At 45.9% G+C, this 21,416-nt stretch overlaps 1 protein-coding gene across 7 annotated transcripts in view; it reads left to right on the top strand.

Moving 5' to 3' along the window:
- LOC129380103 (sulfotransferase ssu-1-like) overlaps positions 1-21,416 on the top strand; it is a 45,540-nt gene that overhangs the window by 21,162 nt on the left and 2,962 nt on the right. For 2 of the 7 annotated variants that reach the window (XM_055072719.2, XM_055072718.1), the window contains 2 exons: positions 2,198-2,673; positions 4,617-5,226. In XM_055072719.2, coding sequence (XP_054928694.1) covers positions 2,198-2,673; positions 4,617-5,102 — 962 coding nt within the window. In that variant the 3' untranslated portion in view covers positions 5,103-5,226. Of the gene's footprint in view, positions 1-2,197; positions 2,674-4,616; positions 5,227-5,760; positions 5,868-7,952; positions 8,049-11,328; positions 11,805-21,416 lie in introns of those variants that run through there. The other 5 variants (XM_055072720.1, XM_072289244.1, XM_055072722.2 and 2 more) reach the window with 5 other exon arrangements.

Genomic DNA, 21,416 nt, shown 5'->3' with positions numbered 1-21,416 from the left:
GAAATCATGTGTGCAAGAGTTTGGCTCTTTATCTAAAGGCTCGTTGTCCAATGCAAAGCAATTTCTTGAGCTCGATACACAATATTCGTCGCGAGCTGCTCACTCCTCGTGAAAGACGAACGAGCAGCTCAGGAGCAGATGCACAGCTTACTGTTCCACTCACAACGATTGGTGGCTTTGCTATTTGATGGAGTCTTCTCAGGGTCCGGTGAAATCCTTTCTTCCCTAAGCAACCGCCCCAGAAGCTTTATTGCCTTGTTTGGAAAGCTGCATTTCATTTTTTTTTTCGATTTGTACTTTTGTAAAGAGCTGTAGTCCGACCTGAACAAGACAGGCGATCACTTCATCATGGTGCCCTCAGATGTGGCCGTATGAAAGATTATACACTACAATGCCGTCGAAATAGCACAAGCAAGTTTTCAATTTCAGGCCATGCAAGACACTAATGTGATGCCCTCGATTGTGACAGTTGCCTTGTAGAGAACGAAAGGCTCAACCTGTAGAGCCTATCGTGGTGGCAAACTATTGTGTTCCGTGTTACGTTCAGACCCCTCGTCAATTCAGTTTTTGACAGGGAACAAACATAATTGCACGTGATTTTGTTTCGGATGCGACAGTCCGAGCGAAAGCTTAGCGAACAGCCTTTTTTCTGCACTAGAATGACCACACATTTGCGGAAGGCCCTATGGGAATACGTCGAAGCATGTCACACACACACACACACACACACACACACACACACACACACACACATATATATATATATATATATATATATATATATATATATATATATATATAGCCGTCAGTCTGCATGCGAAGAGTCGTGCCTCTCTCTCTCTTCTTTCTCTGCCCCACTCCCTCCCCATGCTTAGGGTAGCAAACTGGATGGAGTCATGCTTAAGCTCTTTCCTTACTCTATTATCTCTCTGACGCTGGTCTAAGCTTATGGCAGTCGATTGGTACGTGCAACTGCCATTGCGACGACGCAAGGTCAACTGGGAATGCGCAAATAATATAACAGAACTTTAGAAACTACTTTTGGCCGGTGATTTCACTGGAGTCATTGAATGAAATGCATATGCCTGAGGACACTGGGAAGGATATACCGTTGGTGCTGTTCCTTTTAAGAACGCCTACTTTAAGATTGGGAGCAATAATGTAGTACTTCGCCTATTATTACGTTTTGGCTCACTCGAGCCTCCGCAACGCTCAAGGAAATGTGACACGTAGAAAAACGTAACGCTTACAGGTTTATTTTTTCTGTTTCATAAAGGTTTCTTTTATTATTGCGGAAAGATTTCGCTATGCTTCGCTTTGTGACTTGTTTTTCCGAAAATAACTGCATGAACATACTAATAATGAGTCCCTAAGCAGTTTTCATGCTTTACCACTTTATTTTGAACGGCCCTCAGTAAGCGGGGTGATCATTTTGAAGATTTACTAAATTTTGAAAAATCGGCCTTTTCAGGTAACATAATTGAAGACCTTCAGATGAATTACTGAGGGAGGCGGATATTACTTGCACGATAAATAAAGACACATGTTCAAATAATTCTTAAAAACTATTATTGAAGTTTCTACTTAACTATTTTGCGGCCAATTGCTATTTACGAACAGTAGCCGGTGAGTATGCAACGTGTATTGACTTAGGATGAACTTCCAGAATTGCATCTGTCTGGAGATATGTGCCATCAAACTCACCATAACAATGCATTGTTGTTCCACTTATATTTTTAACAAGGCGCTCTTTTATGCAGACAAGCACAAAAGTAACTGGAGAGCCCATGTATTTCGTCCCACACATTGGGAAATAATATCTCGAAACTCTTGTCATCCTGGAGCTTAATTTCAAATGGATCCGTCTTGCAAACTCACCTACTACAATCCGGAAATTGCAATATGTGCCATAAGGTAATTAGATAAGATGTCAGTTAGGTAATTTTTAATTAGTTGAATATATGCTTAGATTTGTCATGCTAGTAATTTTTGCTTCTTCGAATAATCCAAATGCAAAACAACAATTTCGCAACCTACCTCGACGGATATCTGTAAATTTCAGCAAGCTTAGAAATGATCATCCTGTACAGGAAAACATTGCCGAAAAGCTGCTTCGCTATGCTTTCAAATTTGCAATTTGGTGCTGTCAAAACCACTTTATAAAATATTCGATACATTTCGCAACCCCCATCCGCAGGGCCGACCAGCAGTGCCCCGATGGACGAGGAGTCGTACCGTTACGTCGAAGGAATGTGGCTGCACAAGTTGTTCAAGGATGAAGCTATCCTCTCCGCTGTCAACTACAAGCCACGTCAGGGAGACATATTTGTCGATACGTACCCTAAATGCGGCACAAATTGGATGCAGTTTATTGTATACAATATTTTGACTCGTGCAGCGCCGGTCACCAACATGGGTGAATTCAGACTGATGAGCCCATTTATCGATTTGACAGGCGCCGCTGCTGCGGAGAACCCCTTGAGAAATGGTCCCGTGATGACACACTTTCCGTACAACGTTTTACGACCAGTGGATAGAGCCAAGTATATCTACGTAGCCAGGAACCCGTATGACTGTGCCGTCTCCTTCTACCACTTTATCAAGGGGCTGACTCCTAAAACTGTCACCGATGTTTCCTTTGATAAGTTCCTCAACCTCTACTTGGCAGGAAAGGTAACTTTCCACCACTTTACCACACGCACTGTGAAACCAGAGGGAACTTGACTTGTTTGCAGTAGTTAATTTTATTCGTACATGCGAGGCATCTGCCTTTCGAAAGTGGCCGGACTCGGAGGCACAGATATTATTATGACTGTGTTGTAGACAATGGTGCGCACAACAAACTATGTATTTTCCTGGAGAGTTTATCTATCGCAATGTTCAACGTTCTGCCTTTCTCTAGGTACTGAGCATAGAGCGCGCAATGGCTGCTATAGGGATCAGGAAAGTGTCCGCAGCGCGGGTTAGAGTTGGGCACGATCGGTAATTTTTCAACCCAATATCACGTGAAGAACCCTACCATTGTTGAGGCATTAGCAAAGGCGAGAGGAGTCTGCTTGCTTTAATAATATTAGACAGTTGCTTCCTTATAAAAACTGCTGTATTTGATCATTTTGTTACAATGATGGTGGCCGCCCTTCTGGTATTCCATGCTGATATCTTGAAGAAAAAAACATCCCTCCAATGCTCGGTTCCAAACAAATAGTGATACGCCCCTTCCTGCAGTATATTTGCTACTGCCATGCGGTTTACACCGATTCCATATTCCTTTTTCACATGTCCCCACTGAAGGTATTTCAGGGTGCACTAGATGCATTTCTAAATTACAAATGTTTCACTTTTTCTGACAAGCTACATTACCTAGCGAAGTCGCCATCAATGCGACGGCGCTTTTAATGAAACACAGTAGCCATAATAACTAAGGCGTGTTTGTATGATGTCACAGAGAAAGCGGCCAGTTATTCTGTTATAGGCAGAACAGTTCTTAGGTTTCAGGAATTCTCCTAAGGACAGCAAAAATATTATAGATGGTTCTGCATCGCTGCCCTAATAGTCGATATGAAATAGCAATATTAAATATTAGTCAATGCGCGAACAGTTGCCATGCGGCTTACTCTCATATCGTTGTGCAGAGGAATGAAGCCCATTACACGATATTGCGTGTGTGGCATGCGTAGAAGGTGCCACCTTCGCGCCACGTATCCCGCAATGCGAGATACTTGGATGCCCTGCGTGTGGCATTGATGTAGGCATCGCTGGACAGTACCTTTGTCCATCTGAGTAGGAATTGCCATGTTTGCAATAACGGGCTATATAATGGTGTGCATAATATATCAATATGCTACTGGCGCTCATCATGAATATTTAAAAACGTTATTGGGTTTTACATGCCAAAGCCACTATCTGATCATGAGGCACGTCGTAGTGGGGGATTCCTCAAATTAGGACCACCTCGGGTTCTTTAACGTCCACCTAAATATATGACACCGGTGTTTTCGCATTTCGCCCCAATCGAAAGGCAGCGGCAATGGCCAGGCATTCGATTCCGCGACTTCTCGGTTAGCAGCCTAACACCATTAAACAACGCCACCAACGCCACTAAACAACCACGGTGGGTATCATGAATAGTAAGGTGTAAATGAGTGTAGTATTTTGCAGAAATTTGAGGCTTGTTTGGGTATGCTCTGCTGAGTTGTGCTATTTATGTCCAGACCACACAGCGCGCACTGTCAGAGTGCGTATGTTCTTTTTATTGCTTGCTTTAGGTTGGATGGAAAAATACTGGCATGAACGATTTATGTATTTTTATAAACGTTCGGCATAGGTAATTATTCTAAATAATGCCTTACGATCAAACTGTCTATTTTTCAATTAACACTTTCAACATAAAACATAGTCTTAAGGTTGTTGCAGAATTTAAAAAATTCATGGCTACGTGCAGACTTCCCTTTTAGTCATGGGAAGTCTACCGCAAGAGAGGGGAATCGATGCAGGTTGTATCAGAAAAGATCAGAAACCATATGCTGTATCCACATATAGAAAAGCTTGCTTGTCTTCATTAAATCAACGATTTGTATTCCTCTTAACTAAAGATGCGCAACTTTTCACACCATCAGGTTCTCTACGGCGACTACTTTGACCACCTCCTGCCATGGTACGGCCATCGAGGATCAAAGAATATTCTTTTCATAACATATGAACAACTGAAGGTGGACACCAGGGAGCAAGTGCTCAAAATCGCCGACTTTCTTGGCGAAGGCCACGGAACTTCATTGCGTAAAGACGATGACCTTCTTCAGAGAGTCCTCCACGCGTGCAGTCTGGAAAGCATGAAGAGTTTACTTCCTAGCAAGCCAATGGACGTGGCAAAGATGATGCTTAAAGCTGCACCAGAGAAGTCAGAGACTTTTGCGATGATAAAGGACATTGCGAATGTAAAGGAGGAAATGCACGAGGGCTCCGGCTTTATTCGCAAGGGGATCGTCGGCGATTGGCGAAACTATTTCACTGCAGAGCAGGTACAGCGAACGAAAGAATGGATCACGAAAAAGACACAAGGGAGCGACGTCATGGCACTCTGGGATGACTGTGATCTACCATAGGTATTAAGGCATCTTTGTATACTGTGCATAATATGGTACATATGTGTGGCGGTAAGCAGATGCTGAGGCATAGAATACACATTGGACTGTAGACGTATTGAATAAAAGCAAAATACCACACTGACGCTAACCGTGTTTGTGCTGTTGTAATCCCCTGACATTCGCATACTAAATACACCTTTATTTTATGTCCACTCTAATAGAAAAAAAACCACGGATCTAAGTTATCTAGGCTTTTTGCCTTCTATTTTCCTTGCATTCGTATTTGCTTCATCTATGTTGGCAGCCTCGTCTGGTCATCCATGCAGTGTATCACCACTGCTTAGTTGCAGGTCCATAAAAAAGAAACTGTAGCGTAAAACTGTGGCGTACGAATACAAATGATTGAGTTACGTATGAAAATTCAATGAAATTTTATCTAATTATGGAGGTTTACAAAACTAAGAGTTGGGGCCGAGGGGAATGCGATGCTGCGTGCCTACGTAAATTACAGCTCTAGGATACACTTATTCAGCAAAAGAAATCACCTTTGCTCAGTAAAAAAATAGCTTTGTTCACACAATGCGCGATATGATTACCGTATCAGTGGAAAAAGCACTCGAAAGGCTTTCAGAAGAGCAACGCCCAGAAAAAGAAAAGGCAGCCAGGATTGCTTGCCGCCAGTCGTCGAGATAGCAGTCACGTTACTCTAAGCTCAGAAACTCGTTTGCTACCTCTGCTGAAAGAGCGCGAGGTATACGTATCAGAAGGTCTTGTGACACAGAGGTAAGTGGATCTGCCCACTTTTGTTTCGTTCTACCTTGCGCTGCTTTTTCAGCAGAGGTATTCCACGACTAGGGTGTATATTAACAAAATTGTCGTAACGCCAAAACGAGTTAATAAAGGAGGTTGCAGCCAATCACTACGTTGGGCATTTCCGCGAAGTTCGGACGGTCAATGGCCAACAGCACTTGCCAAGGAAGGGGTCTCTGAATTAACGTAGTTTTCTTTTTAATTGCCTTTTGTCATTGGCCAGTTACATTCCCTAATTATAAGTCGAGCGTCAAGATTAGCTGATTTTTTTTCCTGTTGCAAACAATTCTAGCCTAGGAGCTATTTCTTAATACGGGTCTAGGGGCTTTATGCCTCAGAAGTACTAGTTTCATAAGAAGGAATGAGATATCCGATTAAAGAAGTTTAAGTGTTGCACTTTTAATATCTAGCAAGCGAACGACTTTACACGTCATATACAAAATAATGTGCAACTGTACGGAATGTATGTGCAATAAAGCCATACCTCCGTTATTGAAAGACAGGCATCGAACTACAGCTTGCATATAGAGACTATAGCGAGTTATATAAGAGCCACGCTGTCATTTTCCATTGCGATTGGGTCCAATTCGGATTGTGCTCGGCCCGGATGGATAGTCTCGAATCACTTTCGATCGCGATCTTGCTCGATCCAGATTGACACAATCGCGATCCGCGCATCGCGATTGCGCCTCTTGACCAAAATTATAGGCTGACGACCATGCATTTCGGAGAGTTGCAGACGGTCAGTAGACGATAACAGCGCTACAAAAAAAACAAAAAAAACAATACCTCCTAGAAAAAAAAAATGATTTGAATGTTGCAATTTTCACAGCATATTAGACAAATTTGATAATTCATTTAGACCCACTTACGACACTGGCGTGATTGAGCCCAGTAAAACTTGATCTGGATAGTTGGATCATGTAGCAGCGTTCATTGTCGATCGCGAGCAAAAATGACAGTGTCATTAATTCTAACGCAATAATTACTTTACTTAGATGAACTTACAAGATTGTTATACGAAAACGTCTGGCTTCTTAGTGACAGGCCAGCTATGGATCAATGCAGTTATACAGAGACAAATAACCGATTTGGTGACAACATTACAGCAGCATCGACATTCAAACAGCGGGTCACCGTAGGCCCGCTGCAAAATTGTTCATCAAGCAACGGTGACAATTCGTCCGTCTAGCCAAAAAAAAAAAAAAAAAGAGAGAGAGAGCACCGATTCTGGTCAGTCACTTGCTAATAAATTTTTTTGAGCTCCGTGACTAGCATCGACAAAATGCTTACCCAATCAGCGGTCATGTCTGAAGCAGGAAGACTCACCGGCTGTACCCATGGCGACGGACAGGTCGCGTTTGGTGGCATCAGCATCAGTCGGCATGAGTCGCTCCTTGGAAGCTAGCCATTGTCGATCAAGTTACCTTTGACAATCGCTGCACTTATTGCGCGCTAGTAATGGTTTTAGAAAATTCTTATCATAATTACATCTTCTTTACTAGAAACGATGCTGCTCCTAGCAAATGAGGGCGTATATTGGAGATATAATGTTTGACGGTAAAAGTAACCTGAAGTCTCGAGCCGCCCAACAATATAGAGCTGAAGGTAATGTGTTGCATGTGCACACATTTTATGTGCGCGTGGAGCATATACCTTCTACATTTTTTCGAAAAGTGGCAACATCAAGGAACACCGTTCGCAATACGATGATAGCGTTCTACCTTTGCGAATGTACGAGAGTATTAGCAAATAGTCTGTGGTATATTGGTGTGTTTTATGTGATTTCTCTAGTGAACAATTTTATAGCATTTACTCAAACTGGCTGACTTTGTTGCTCTCGTTTCTTCATTTAAGTCACTGCCCACTTGTTATTTGATGTTCAGCGCATATCTGTCCCATCTTAAAAGGCGCATTCAACGCCATCTAAAGGTGCAAACATCGAACAATTATTATGCAATAAATAACCACCGTTTGGCTTTCGTAGTGTTTGGTTCACGTGCTCAACGGACACAACAAGATATTTCTCTCAGTGTGAACGATAAGCCTATCTTTCAGCTCGATGAACGGCAGGTCTGACGTGAATGCTGGAGCGGTCCATGCCATGCATGACACCATGCAGAGTCCTTGGGATGCAGATGACTTCTAAACATGGTACTTGTCGGTATATATATATATATATATATATATATATATCGTGTTGCGTGTCCCAGCTACCTTTAGGCAGAGTATAAATATATGCGAATCCCACGTAGCTCGACAGAACCAAGGTAATTTGTTTTTTGTTGTCGCTTATGGATACTAGAATCAGTTCTTTTCAATTTTGTCTCATTAGATAATAATCTGAACTAAATTATCAACTTCTCAAATATAGTTACATGAGAAGTCTCAATAAGAAAATTTTTAGAGCCACATGGGAAACTCCCGATACAGCTTTCTGTTGCTCAGTACGGGCTACATAAAAGTGCTTTTTCGAGCGTGCATTTCATGCATAATAATTATTCGATTTTGGCACCTTTAGTTTACGAGAAGCACAGCTTCGCGGTTATTTTTGGTTTACTTACCCGACAGTCTCCGTGAGCGGACCATTTTTTTTTCAAGGGATACAATAAATTCTCGCGACAGTCTTTCTACATATTTATGTAAAGAACAACGCCAGAAGAAACAGAAAGAAGAAACCAGAAAAAAAAGAACAAAGCGGCGTGAAATAAAAAAAAAGCAGAATGAAGAGAAAAAGAGCAAAGGGAGAGAGGCGAAGGCTACAGAGATTACTCGTAGATAGCGCGGTTATCACCGGCGGTGTTCAGGTCTTTGACCCGCTCTTCGAAAGCAGTGTCAAGTGGCCACGGCGTGAGACGCGTAAGAAAGGGAATACGTTACGCGTGCTTTTACATGGTTAGCAACCGCGCAGGCCACATTGCGGTGCGCTGATTAAAAGCGTGCTTTTAACGTTCAACTTCTCGGCATAAATGCCTTCTTCGGGCAACACCTGTCAGTCGACATCACACCATGCCTTGCTTGCATGCTTGCTCATTATTTCATTGCCCTTACCGACTACGGCGATTGGCCAGGAAGCCAATGTGCCATGCTGCCTGTGGGCGAAGCCTTCGTCCTCGTCATCGAGCTCCCACAGCCGCTTGCATGCAGCAATGACTAGTCAGCCTTGGCCCACGGTTGCTCTCCAAGCCACTTCCCTCAGCGCGCATTGAGAGGCACATAACGAGTGCTCCAAGTCAGCGCCAAAAAGTTTCTTCGAACATTGGTACTTGCGTCTGCAGCGGTTGATGTTGGCTTCAAAGAGACTGATTGAAGAGCAGCACGTATGTACGCATTGTCGCGCACTGAGTGACCCAAGCTGATCTGATAGTTGGTTTCGAGCCCTGTTATCTTTGCACAGTAGCCCGACGCGCGAGCCATTCGATCATAGACTGGCCAACGAGCCAGGTAGGCGGAAAAAACGGTTTTATACCAAAAAAGATACGTATACATATACAGAAACGTACATAAATATACTCCTAATACTTGGTGAAGTATTATAAGAGTGATAGGAATTAAAGAAAACATATACGGATAAAGGCAGACAAATATACACATATATACATACATAGCCCTGCAAAAATTCGTCAAGTACCCATAGATTGCTAATTGGGATACCAGATTCCTAACATTCCCCCACGCTGAGAGGAATCGAAACCACATCACAGGGGTTCCTCAAGGGCAGTAACCCGATAATTTGGCAGGCTGCCCTACAAATTCACTGGGTATCTGGCACTTTCACGCCAGCGCTTTAGCAAGCTACGCCATGAGTGCACGGTGTATGTGCGGCTCTTCAATGAACCTGTCGCCAACTTGGGGCACTGAGTGCGCACTACTCGGTGTGCGGCAAGCTAGGGAACAAATCTCAACCTTTGCAGGCGCCGAGGCGCCACGCTTGTCCCCTGGGACACATGGCGCGAACTTCTCGCCGGTGCCTCCAGATGGCGCAGTGCGTCTTGATAGAAGCGCGAGGTTTCCGCATGACGCCTTTGTAAGCGGTCGCACGCACCGCCGCACCAAGCATTTAGGAGGCCACGCGCCAAACGGCGTCAAATGCTTTAGGAAAGTGTGAAAGAGGAGCCCCGCTGCACTACGTGCCTGATACGTCGCTCGTTTTGGTGGTGGCAAACGGTTGGGTTGCTCTATTGATCCTATGCTAAACGCATTGACATCGGCAGTCACCGTGAGATGGGTTCTGCCAAATTTCTTGTCTGTTTGTTTGTTTTGCTTTTTCGGGGAAGGGAGGTAGTCCAGCCTAGGCAACACAGACGAGTGCTTCGTCAATGCTCAGCAGATGTGAGAATGGGGAAAAATATAATATGATATTGTTTTCAATTTGCCGTCATGCTCTAGAATGGGGCAGGTTCATTGCAAAGTCTCAAGTGAATTAGAAGGAACCCATAGAGTACACCTCGGCAGGAAAAAAACTACTGTTCTTTTCTGATAGTGCATCGCTATCTGCCAGTAGCCAGGTGAAATGTCAAAGGTGGAGAAATATCCTGCGCTCTGTTACGGTCCTTGCACCTCGCCATTTCGTCGCTGGCATTAAACATCGCTACGCGTGATTTTGTTAAGCATGTGATAGTCAAAGCGAAAGCGTGCGGAGCCACCCTTTTTCTGCACTAGAATGACTGGGGAGCACCGGGGACTTTCCGAAGGCCGTATGATAATTCAGTGATATATTTGAAATACATTTTCTTCAATAATTTTACGCTGGGTAAGTGACACGAAATGCAGGCACCGGTGAACAATACGGTAGCCTGCAGTCTGCTGGCCACGCGTCAACGAACGACCCATGAGGAACGAACGCATGAACAACGGCGCATGAACAACGAACGAGCCAGTGGTCTTGTCAAACTAGGCGAACAGGACCCTGTTCTGGGCAGCGGTATAAGGCGTGCGTTTACGGTTGTCTTCAAACGTATGGACAGTGCCGTTGCTAGGACGCAAGCTTCACTCTGGGGATGCATTTAATATATGAAAAACCTCGGACCTCGGAAGCTATTCTTGGCAGCAGATTTCACTTGAACAATAAACAAGATACGCGTACCCGACGACGCTGCGAAGAAGACTCCGGTGGTTTCATTCGTGTTAACAATGCCCTCTTTAGCTATCCGCTTGATCAGTCCGCGCCATCACAATCCTTCGAACAAGTTGACACCTCTAGGTTTCTTTTTGTTGTTTCATCAGGGTTGGTTTTCTTAGTATCCTATAAATTGCTCTGGGTTAACTTGGTTAATTCGGGTTTTTCCATTTCTCACGTTTTATTTCTCATGTTGGAACCGCTCTCAATACACAAAATTATCGTAAGTGCTCTGCCACAGTACAGTTTGATAACACGTTATCGCATTGTCACCGCCAATTTAAAAGTTTCATCTATCATCAATTCAATGCGCAGGGCCACCCAACTGTGCCACGATGGACGAAGAGTCACACCGTTACGTCGGAGGCCTGTGGATGCACAAGCTCTTCAAGGATGAAGCTATCCTCTCAGCAATGAACTACAAACCACGGGAGCGAGACATCCTTGTCGTTACGTACCCGAAATGCGGCACCAATTGGACGCAGTTTATCGTTTACAACATCTTAACACATGCGGCGCCGGTCTCCAACATTGGAGAGTTCAGAATTAGGTCCCCGTTTATCGATTTGACTGGAGCAAGTTCTGCTGAGAACCCGCTGAGAAATGGCCCCATTATCACGCACTTCCCCTTCAGCGTTTTACGTCCAGTGGACTGTGCCAAGTACATCTACGTAGCCAGAAACCCTTATGACTGTGCCGTGTCCTTCTACCACTTCATGAAGGGGCTGACTCCGCGAACTGTCACCGATGTTTCCTTTGAGAAGTTCCTCAGCCTCTACTTGGAAGGAAAGGTAACTTATTTTTCCCTCTTTATCATGTGCATCCGAAATCCGGATGTATCTCGATTTGTTTGCCGTAGTTAATTTTATTCAGACGACTTATGCACATGCCAAGTGCCTGCAGTTGCGACTTTAGCTGGTCTCTAGATCAGACGCATTATGACTTTGTTGCCGACGATTGCGTACACGATTAACAATTATTTTATCCTTATCGTGTATCTAGAGCTATCCTCAAAGTTCCCACTTCCCCTACGTACTGAGCGGAGAGCGCGCATTGCCTCTTAGTGCTGATAGAAGCATCTCCCACGTAGATAGGATTTGCAGAATCGGCCCTATTTCGACGCAGTGCCGTATGAAGACCCCTGCCATGGCTCCGACATAAGCAAGCATGTGAAAAGTCTGCTTCCTACAAAGAGATTGCACTTTTGATTTAATTCTTATCAAAACTACTGTATATCTTACTCGAAATATTTTAAAGAGATGGTGGCGATATTTTTCTCATTCTATGCTCGTTTCTTGGAAAAGGCAAAATCGTCAAAAGATGCTGCACTTCTCAGTGCCAGATACACAACAATGTATCTTTTCTATAATACATGTTGCTACTGTCATGCTGACGACAAAGATTGCAGCTGTTTGTTGATAAGGCCCCGCTATCTGGTTTTCACGCCGCATTTCTGTCCGTATACTGTCAACGTCACTGGCATTTCTGCTGATATATCTGTTTTGAAATCATTGTTCTTTTACTTTTTTCCCACAAGCTACAGACCTAATCGCCAGCCCAGTGCCACACCAAATAAAACACAATATACATAGCAACAGCTTTTACACATGCCAAGATAGCTTTAACTCACCTCATGTAAAGCTTATAGCTCATCTTATCAGTGACGCACTCTCACACATAATTAATCTAATTTCCAAAACTGGTGTCTTTCCTAGCTGCTTAAAGATCGCCAAAGTTATTCTTGTTTTCCAAAAGCGTAGCGAAAATTCGGTATTGAACTGCCGCCGTATATCTGTTTTATCATTTTTCAACAAGTTAATTGAAAAATTATTCGTAGTACGTTTAACTAGCTATTTCACAAAGTTCAGTATTTTGTCATCTAATCAATTTGGCTTTCGATCTGGTTACTCAAGTAAATTAGCGCTCATTATTTTAACTTATCTTCTTAAAACAGCCATTGACACCGGTAAATTGGCTGGTACCTTGTTTATTGATTTTTCTAAAGCTTTCGATTCATTACATCACGACATACTTTTTGCTAAACTAAGCGCTGTTGGCATATGTGGTCGAGCACTTTGCCTAATTCGCAGTTATTTACATAATCGAAAACATGTCTATATACTCATTCTCATTCTATACCCATACGATGCTCATTCTCGTGTCAAACAAACCTAGGGGCTCCACAAGGCTCAATACTACGACAATTTTATTTCTCGTGTACATCAATAATCTTCCAGAATGCATTACACATTCTAGTTGTATATTATATGCTGATGACACAACAATTTATTCCTTTAACACGTGTTTGGAATCGCTCATATCTTACCTTAATGCTGACGCGGCTAAAATCAATAATTGCTGCAGAGACAATATGCTCAATATTATTGCTACTAAATAGAAATTTGTAGTTATTTTAATCCCCGCAATAAAGCGTACAGCAGAAGCCATGCATTAATATTTGTCCGACTTCGCTTAAGGCTGTTGACCATGCAACATTTCTTGGAGTTGAATTCGACAATCATTTGAAATTTACAACTCACATATTTTTATTAACCAGTAAAACGGCATATGATATCAGAATACTAATCAAAGTCCGTCCCTATTTTCCTGTACGTATATTAATTTCACTCTGCTACGCATTTCATCACAGCCACATCTCTTACTGCATTTCTTTTTGGGGCAATAGATACGTAATTCACTTGTCGTCCCTGCAGCACACACAAAAGAAAGTTTTGAGAATAATCACTTACCGCCATTTTTCATCTAGTGCCTTGCCATTACTCCACGGATATAATGTTCTGTGAGTAGTGGATTTAAATAAACGTTCTCTTGGTGCCCTGACGCATTAATTTTGTCGAGGAGAATTACCAATTTCGTTGATAACAAAAGGCCCAACCCCACATTTCACTGGCACTCGATTTTCTCACCATAATAACTGCCTGCTACCGAAACCAAGAACTAACTAGGGCAAATTTACTGCGAACATTTTGGCAACATCAATAGGGAATTGACTAAAGCCCTCAACTAAATCATCTCCTTGCATTCATTTATTTAAGAACAAAACTTCGTCACCACTTGTTAGAAAAGTGATTGTTTTGTTTATTACACGCTTCTGTATGTGGAATCATACTCCCAGGATCTGCCTTTTGTGTTTAAACTTTACAGTTATTACCATGACCTGACTTTTTTGTTAATATTTGTGTTTCATAGGATTGCTACTTCTGTTAGCCGCATTAAGTCTACTTTTTCAAGGCATATATTGTTGGAGGTCCCTCCCCAGTCTTTGACTAGGGGACCTCCTAGCACTACGTTTCCTGTACAAAATTTCAATCGCATCAATAAACTGAAACTGGAAGTGAAAAAAAAAGACGTGTTCGTGTATTATCCCGTCGTAAAAACGGCCACATCTGCTGAAGTTAGTAGGGCAACTCATGTTTCAAGAATTGTATGACAAATCACTAACAGTAAAATGGATGGTTCTCCATCGCTGCAAAAACATTCGACAGGAAATTGCCGTAGGCGGTGTTCCACGAATCTCCAACTAATGTAACAAAATGATGGACACGTTCCCAATATAGTATAAATGGTTTATTGTCTATTCGTGTTTCGCATACTTTGAAGCAATCTATAAAAATAGCCGTCCACCTTAGGCTATTCACGCAAAGTACATATTATTATTAGTCAGCCAGGCTGCTCAGATGTGCTTATAAAGTGCAATTACCTAACAAGCTTATTGAATAATTGACAATTTTAAGTAGTTGTCTTCGGGCACAAGTTACAATGCTGCAGCTGCAGACTGTGCTAATAAACAAGTAGTGCTGTTTCTACGATGCTATTCATAACGTGGCTCATTTTCCCGAGGTTGAGGAAAGCCCCCAAATTATAGGTAAAAACCAATAAATGTATTAGTAAGATCTTGATAAGGGCTAGTTGGGTCATATGTGGAATTACGGTTAAACAGCGCGAATCAACAAGGACACGAGGAAACAAATACCACAAACAAGCGCTGACTGTCTACTGGAAGTTTATTTGGAATTATCCACCCATTTTACACTTTTTTCAGCATAGACACCAGTGGCAAAGACATTTTCAAGTCAGCAATGTTTCTGAAACGTACTTAAGGATCCTCAGAAGGGCTCGCTTGGTAAAACCGCGTGTAACGAAAACATGTTAACTCATCACCGCTTAGGTCTCTGTGACCATGGCAGCCACTTTAGTATCGTTGTGCAGAAGAAAGAAGTCACCCCTTGATCATGTCTGTCTCGCGTCCTCACATGACTGTCCATCAGGGGTGATATGGCCTACCAATGCGATTTCTTTCTTGCAAACATTTCACGCGTGCTCGCTTATGGCGCCCCTACGTTCGACTACCGCCCCCCCCCCCCCCCCCCCCACCTAGGGCCCGGAAATGGCGTGAAAAGACTAAGGCAGCGAGATAAACGGTTGTTCAACTGTGTAGACCATGGTCGAACGTGCAGGTTGGCGTAAGAAGCACAAGCGTAGGCTATTGATGCAAGCGCGAGAGCCCGTACCGCCTAGTAGTGCGGCGAACTCGATTGACGGAGGGCATAGTTGTGCGCCACCAGTACGGGGGTCACTTATCGACGCTGATGTCGACACATCCTGTGCAAAACAAACGGGGACACTACTAATTGGGAGTGCGCACAATTGCAAAATTACGCCCTGAGATTGCGACTATCTGTAACAAGCCCTGGCTTGTACGAATATTTATTGCGCGTATAAATGTAACTTGTGCCCACATTTGGTGGCGGCTATTTATGTACCTTAGGGTCCATACACCATCTGCAGTACTCACAATGCGTTTAGTGTACCAGAGGGCGACTGCATCTTTGATCCATGCTAGACAATTTGTCATAGTTCAAATAGCATCATTAGTTACATACAATTCTTGTCTTCTGCTGAGTAACTCGATACAACTAGTAACAAATTATGCCATCGTTCTTAATCCCAATAAATGTGCCCATTAGTAAAATGGGTATGGACCAGGGATTTCACAATAAAGCAAATTTTCGATGCTGCCTGCGAATGCAGCTTGAAATCGTGCACTTCAATGAAAATTTGGCTGCTCGAGTTTTCCAGTGGACTCGTCCGTTTCAAGTGATCCGTCTTAGTTACCAGTAAAATCAATTTTTTGGTAACCTGTTGTACTTAAACGTTTGTTCACGGACGTAAATTCCTGGTTTTTAAAGCCAGGTGCAACATAGGGAAGACACCCAGTCTCTAAGCTCTGCTATATAGGCACACGTTATCTCCAACTCTTCACAATATTCTAATAACTCTGAAACAATAACGAGTCCCCGAAGTGGATGTAAACATCAAAGGAATTGCATGTTTCATTAACACCAATTGTCCTGGACGTCTGTCATTTCGTGTTATTTTTGTCCCGACGTTAACGTGCGCACTGTAAGATTGCTTACGTTTTTCTTTTTGGCTTTAAGGAAGGAATATTGCTTTAAGGAGGTCTAAGAATGACTAGTATATTGACACGTGTGCTTATCTTTATCGGCCGACCACGTTTCGCCGCTTAACAACTGTAATCGCACAGCGGGGGACGCGCCTGCATGTATCCGACGTTTCTGGAAAGTTATCGATGCTTCTACCCGGCTGTCTGTTGTCGCCGAACCTTGTGTTATCTGATTTCATCACGTGACTCGAATGTTGTAGAACTTTGTGGAAGGCATGCGGGTCCCAACGATTAGTCTGGAACATTCGATGACTGCTCTATAAAAGCCGACGCGCTTGACCCGCTGATCAGATTTTCGACGATCGTCGACAGTGTTCGCCGCTATCGTTGTGCTATAAGTGTAGCCTGTTTTTGTGGGCACAGGTTCGCCCAATAAAAGTTAGGTTTGTTCTTCACAGTATTGCTACTGTGTTCTTGAACGTCACCACCACGTGGCATCTGGTGGAGGTGCTTTTCGTTCATGTACCGGACGCCCCCGACAAGCCGTGATCCAAGCCCGGACCGCAAAGAGAACACCAACGTAGTCCCGGAGCATCGAGCAAGCCGCCGTCTTCAACAGCTGCCCCCGGAGCACGGACTTCTACCTGAGAAGACCAAGAAGATTGTGGACAAGGCAACCCCAATGGCAGCCCCAGCGTCCCCCATCGTGCTGCAGCAGCCCAGGGAACCTCCGACGTTCCGCGGATCAACATTCGAGGACCCGGAAACCTGGCTCGAAACGTATGAGAGGGTCGCTAAGTTTAACAGTTGGGACAACGACGACAAGCTGCGGCATGTCTATTTCGCATTGGAAGACGCCGCCAGGACGTGGTTCGAGAATCGGGAAGCCACCTTGACGACGTGGGACCTTTTCCGAAGCGGCTTCTTGCACACGTTTACAAGCGTCGTGCGAAAAGAGCGAGCCCAAGCACTACTAGAAACCAGAGTGCAGCTGCCAAACGAGACGATCGCGATCTTCACGGAAGAGATGGCCCGTCTTTTCCGGCACGCCGACCCGGAAATGTCAGAAGAGAAAAAAGTCCGCTTCCTGATGCGGGGCGTCAAGCAAGAACTTTTCGCAGGACTTATTCGTAACCCGCCGAAGACCGTAGCTGAGTTTTCGGCAGAGGCATCGACGATCGAGAAAACTCTGGAGATGCGCACTCGGCAATATAACCGCCAGGGGCTCACGCCGCAGTACGCCATCCAAGGACTGGATTCCGGCGACCTTCAGGAGACCATCAGGGCCATTGTGCGCGAAGACCTGCGCAAGGTCCTGCCTTCGTCGCAGCCCCAAGTGGCTTCGATCGCCGACATCGTCAAAGAAGAGGTGCACCGATCGCTTGGAGTTACCGAGCTGCAACCACAATTACCGCAGCCCCAGCCAGAAGCGATGACATACGCCGCCGTCGCACGCCGTCAAGGTCCCCTTCCGCGACCACGCCAGGGCCCTGCAACGACGCAATTCCGTCGTCCGCCGCCGCCGCCGCCAGCACGCGCACCCGTCGCCCAGCGTACCTACGCGAGGAAGACGGACATTTGGCGCGCCCCCGACCACCACCCGCTCTGCTATCACTGCGGAGAAGCCGGCCATGTGTATCGCCGATGCCCATACCGGGAGATGGGACTGCGAGGCTTCGCCGTCAACGCACAGAGCCCGAGGGAAGGTGAACGCCCTCGTGACATCGCCGACTACCTCGTCGCTACTAAGTGGAGCCCTCGACGACCGTCCCGTTCGCCGTCACCAGGCCGCTAGCTGTCGCCGCAGCGCCGACCATACACTGGCCCAGCCCGGGGCCGGTCAGCGAGCCCGTATCCGGAAAACTAAAAGCAGCAACCGATGGAGGTGCGGTTGCTGTTCGTCGAACTGACGAAGATCCTCCGCCGCCGACGAAGACGACGAAGAAACCATCTCGACGACCTAATGACGACACGCCGCCATCCCGACGAAGTCAGGAAGCCAAGACTACACCTACGAAAGACGACTTGACGACGCGACGTTCCAGCTTCAGTTCAACACGACGCAGCCGTGATCCGACGCCGAGACCTAACTGTAACGCAAGACAAAGAACCACCGACCTCGACGTGCTTCTCGACGGCCACGCAGTCACCGCCTTAGTAGACACAGGAGCCGATTACTCCGTCATGAGTGGACCCATCGCCGCCCAGTTGCGGAAAGTTAAGACTGCATGGGAAGGCCCTCAAATACGCACCGCTGGAGGACACCTGATTACGCCGATTGGGATCTGCACGGCAAGAATTACCGTTCATGACCGGACTTACCCTGCCACCTTCGTTGTCCTCCAACAGTGTTCACGAGACGTCATTCTCGGCATGGACTTCCTGAATCAACATGGCGCAGTCATCGACCTGAAGTCGAAATCGATAACGCTGTCACAAGATCAAGCAATACCGCCGGAGAGCTGTCGTAGTCACCACGCCTTGAGTGTGCTCAAAGATCAAGTGAGCATCCCGCCGCGCGCCAGCATTATTATTTCCGTCGGCACTGAAACACCCGCTGACGTAGAAGGCGTCATCGAGGGCGACCAACATCTACTGCTCGACCGTGAAATTTGCCTCGCAAGAGGGATCGCTCGACTCCACGGAGGGCAAGTGGAAATTATGCTAACCAACTTCAGCCAAGAGTTCAAGCACATCAACAAGGGCACGACAATCGCATACATCGAGGAAATTGTGGAAACCAGCAATGCCTTTGTCCTCTCGGATTCAGCCGCATCTACACCGATGAGCATTGTCCCCGAACCAGACTTCGACGTGAATCCAAGTCTTCCTGTGAGTAAGCAGCAACAGATCAGAAGTCTTCTCCGACGATACAAAGACTGCTTTTCGACGTCATCGAGGATTCGACAAACACCAGTTGCAAAGCATCGCATAATAACCGAAGAGAGCGCTCCACCACTCCGCCAGAGCCCTTACCGAGTGTCGACGCGAGAACGTGAAGCTATTAGGCAACAAGTCGACGAAATGCTGCGCGACGATATCATCCAGCCGTCGAAAAGCCCGTGGGCCTCTCCTGTAGTCCTGGTAAAGAAAAAGGACGGAACCCTACGCTTCTGCGTCGACTATCGTCGACTGAACAAGGTCACGAAGAAGGATGTGTACCCCCTTCCACGGATAGACGACGCATTGGATCGGCTCTGCAACGCTAAATACTTCTCGTCGATGGACCTCAAGTCTGGCTACTGGCAAATAGAAGTCGACGAGAGAGATCGCGAAAAGACTGCCTTCATCACGCCGGACGGCCTCTACCAGTTCAAGGTCATGCCATTCGGACTGTGCTCGGCGCCTGCAACGTTTCAGCGCGTCATGGACACGGTGTTAGCCGGACTGAAGTGTCAGACGTGCCTTGTTTACCTGGATGACGTCGTTGTCTTCGCCGGAAATTTCGACGATCACCTTAGGCGGCTTGCGACAGTGTTAGAAGCCATCAAGTCATCAGGGCTCACTATGAAGCCGGAAAAGTGCCGCTTCGCTTACGATGAGCTTTTGTTCCTAGGCCACGTGATCAGCAAATCAGGAGTACGCCCCGACCCACAGAAGACAGCTGCCATCGCAAAGTTCCCGCAGCCAACCGACAAGAAGGCAGTGCGCAGATTCCTTGGCATGTGTGCCTACTATAGGCGCTTTGTCAAGGACTTCTCACGCATCGCGGAGCCGCTAACACATCTAACCAAATGTGATGTCGCGTTCAAGTGGGAAACGCCGCAGGCCAAGGCATTTCAAGAACTCAAACAACGCATGCAGTCGCCGCCGGTACTTGCACACTTCGACGAGGACGCCGATACCGAAATCCACACTGACGCCAGTAGCCTAGGCCTCGGTGCCGTCATAGTCCAGAGGAAAGAAGGACTTGAAAGGGTGATATCGTATGCTAGCCGGTCGCTGTCAAAAGCGGAAAGCAACTATTCTACGACTGAAAAGGAATGCCTCGCCATCATTTGGGCTATAGCTAAATTCCGCCCTTACCTCTATGGCAGGCCATTCAAAGTCGTCAGTGACCATCATGCATTGTGTTGGCTAGCTAAATTAAAGGACCCTTCAGGACGGCTGGCGCGGTGGAGCCTCAGACTACAAGAATATGACGTCACGGTAATATACAAGTCCGGAAGAAAACACTCCGACACCGACTGCTTATCGCGCGCCCCCATCGATCCCCCGCCGCAAGACGACGAGGACGACGACGCCTTCCTTGGGATAATAAGCGCGGAAGACTTCACTAAACAGCAACGAGCTGACCCGGAGCTAAAAGGCCTCGTCGAGTATTTGGAAGGAAACACCGACGTTGCCCCTAGGGCATTTAAGCGCGCGTTGTCGTCGTTCACGCTACAAAACAACCTGCTCGTGAAGAAGAACTTCTCACCAGTCCGCGCCAGCTACCTTCTTGTTGTACCGTCAGCGCTGCGTCCAGAAATACTGCATGCCCTACACGACGATCCAACCGCTGGGCACCTCGGATTCTCCCGGACGCTGTCGAGAATACAGGAAAGGTATTACTGGCCGCGTCTGACCGCCGACGTCGCCCGTTACGTCAAGACATGCCGAGACTGTCAACGACGCAAGACACCACCGACAAGGCCAGCTGGATTACTACAGCCGATCGAACCTCCTCGCCGACCATTCCAGCAGATTGGGATGGATTTGTTGGGGCCGTTTCCGATATCAACATCCGGGAATAAGTGGATCGTCGTGGCGACGGACTATCTCACCCGCTTTGCTGAAACTAAAGCTCTACCAAAAGGCAGCGCTGCCGAAGTGGCGAAATTTTTCGTCGAGAACATCCTGCTGCGACATGGTGCCCCAGAAGTCCTCATCACCGACAGAGGAACGGCTTTTACAGCAGAGCTCACCCAAGCCATTCTGCAGTACAGCCAGACAAGCCACAGGAGGACAACTGCCTACCATCCGCAGACGAATGGTC

Source organism: Dermacentor andersoni, chromosome 7 (genome assembly GCF_023375885.2).
Source record: "Dermacentor andersoni chromosome 7, qqDerAnde1_hic_scaffold, whole genome shotgun sequence".
NCBI lineage: Eukaryota > Metazoa > Arthropoda > Arachnida > Ixodida > Ixodidae > Dermacentor > Dermacentor andersoni.
The sequence above is the reverse complement of the archived record's forward strand: the minus strand, read 5'-3'. Positions and strand labels throughout refer to the sequence as shown.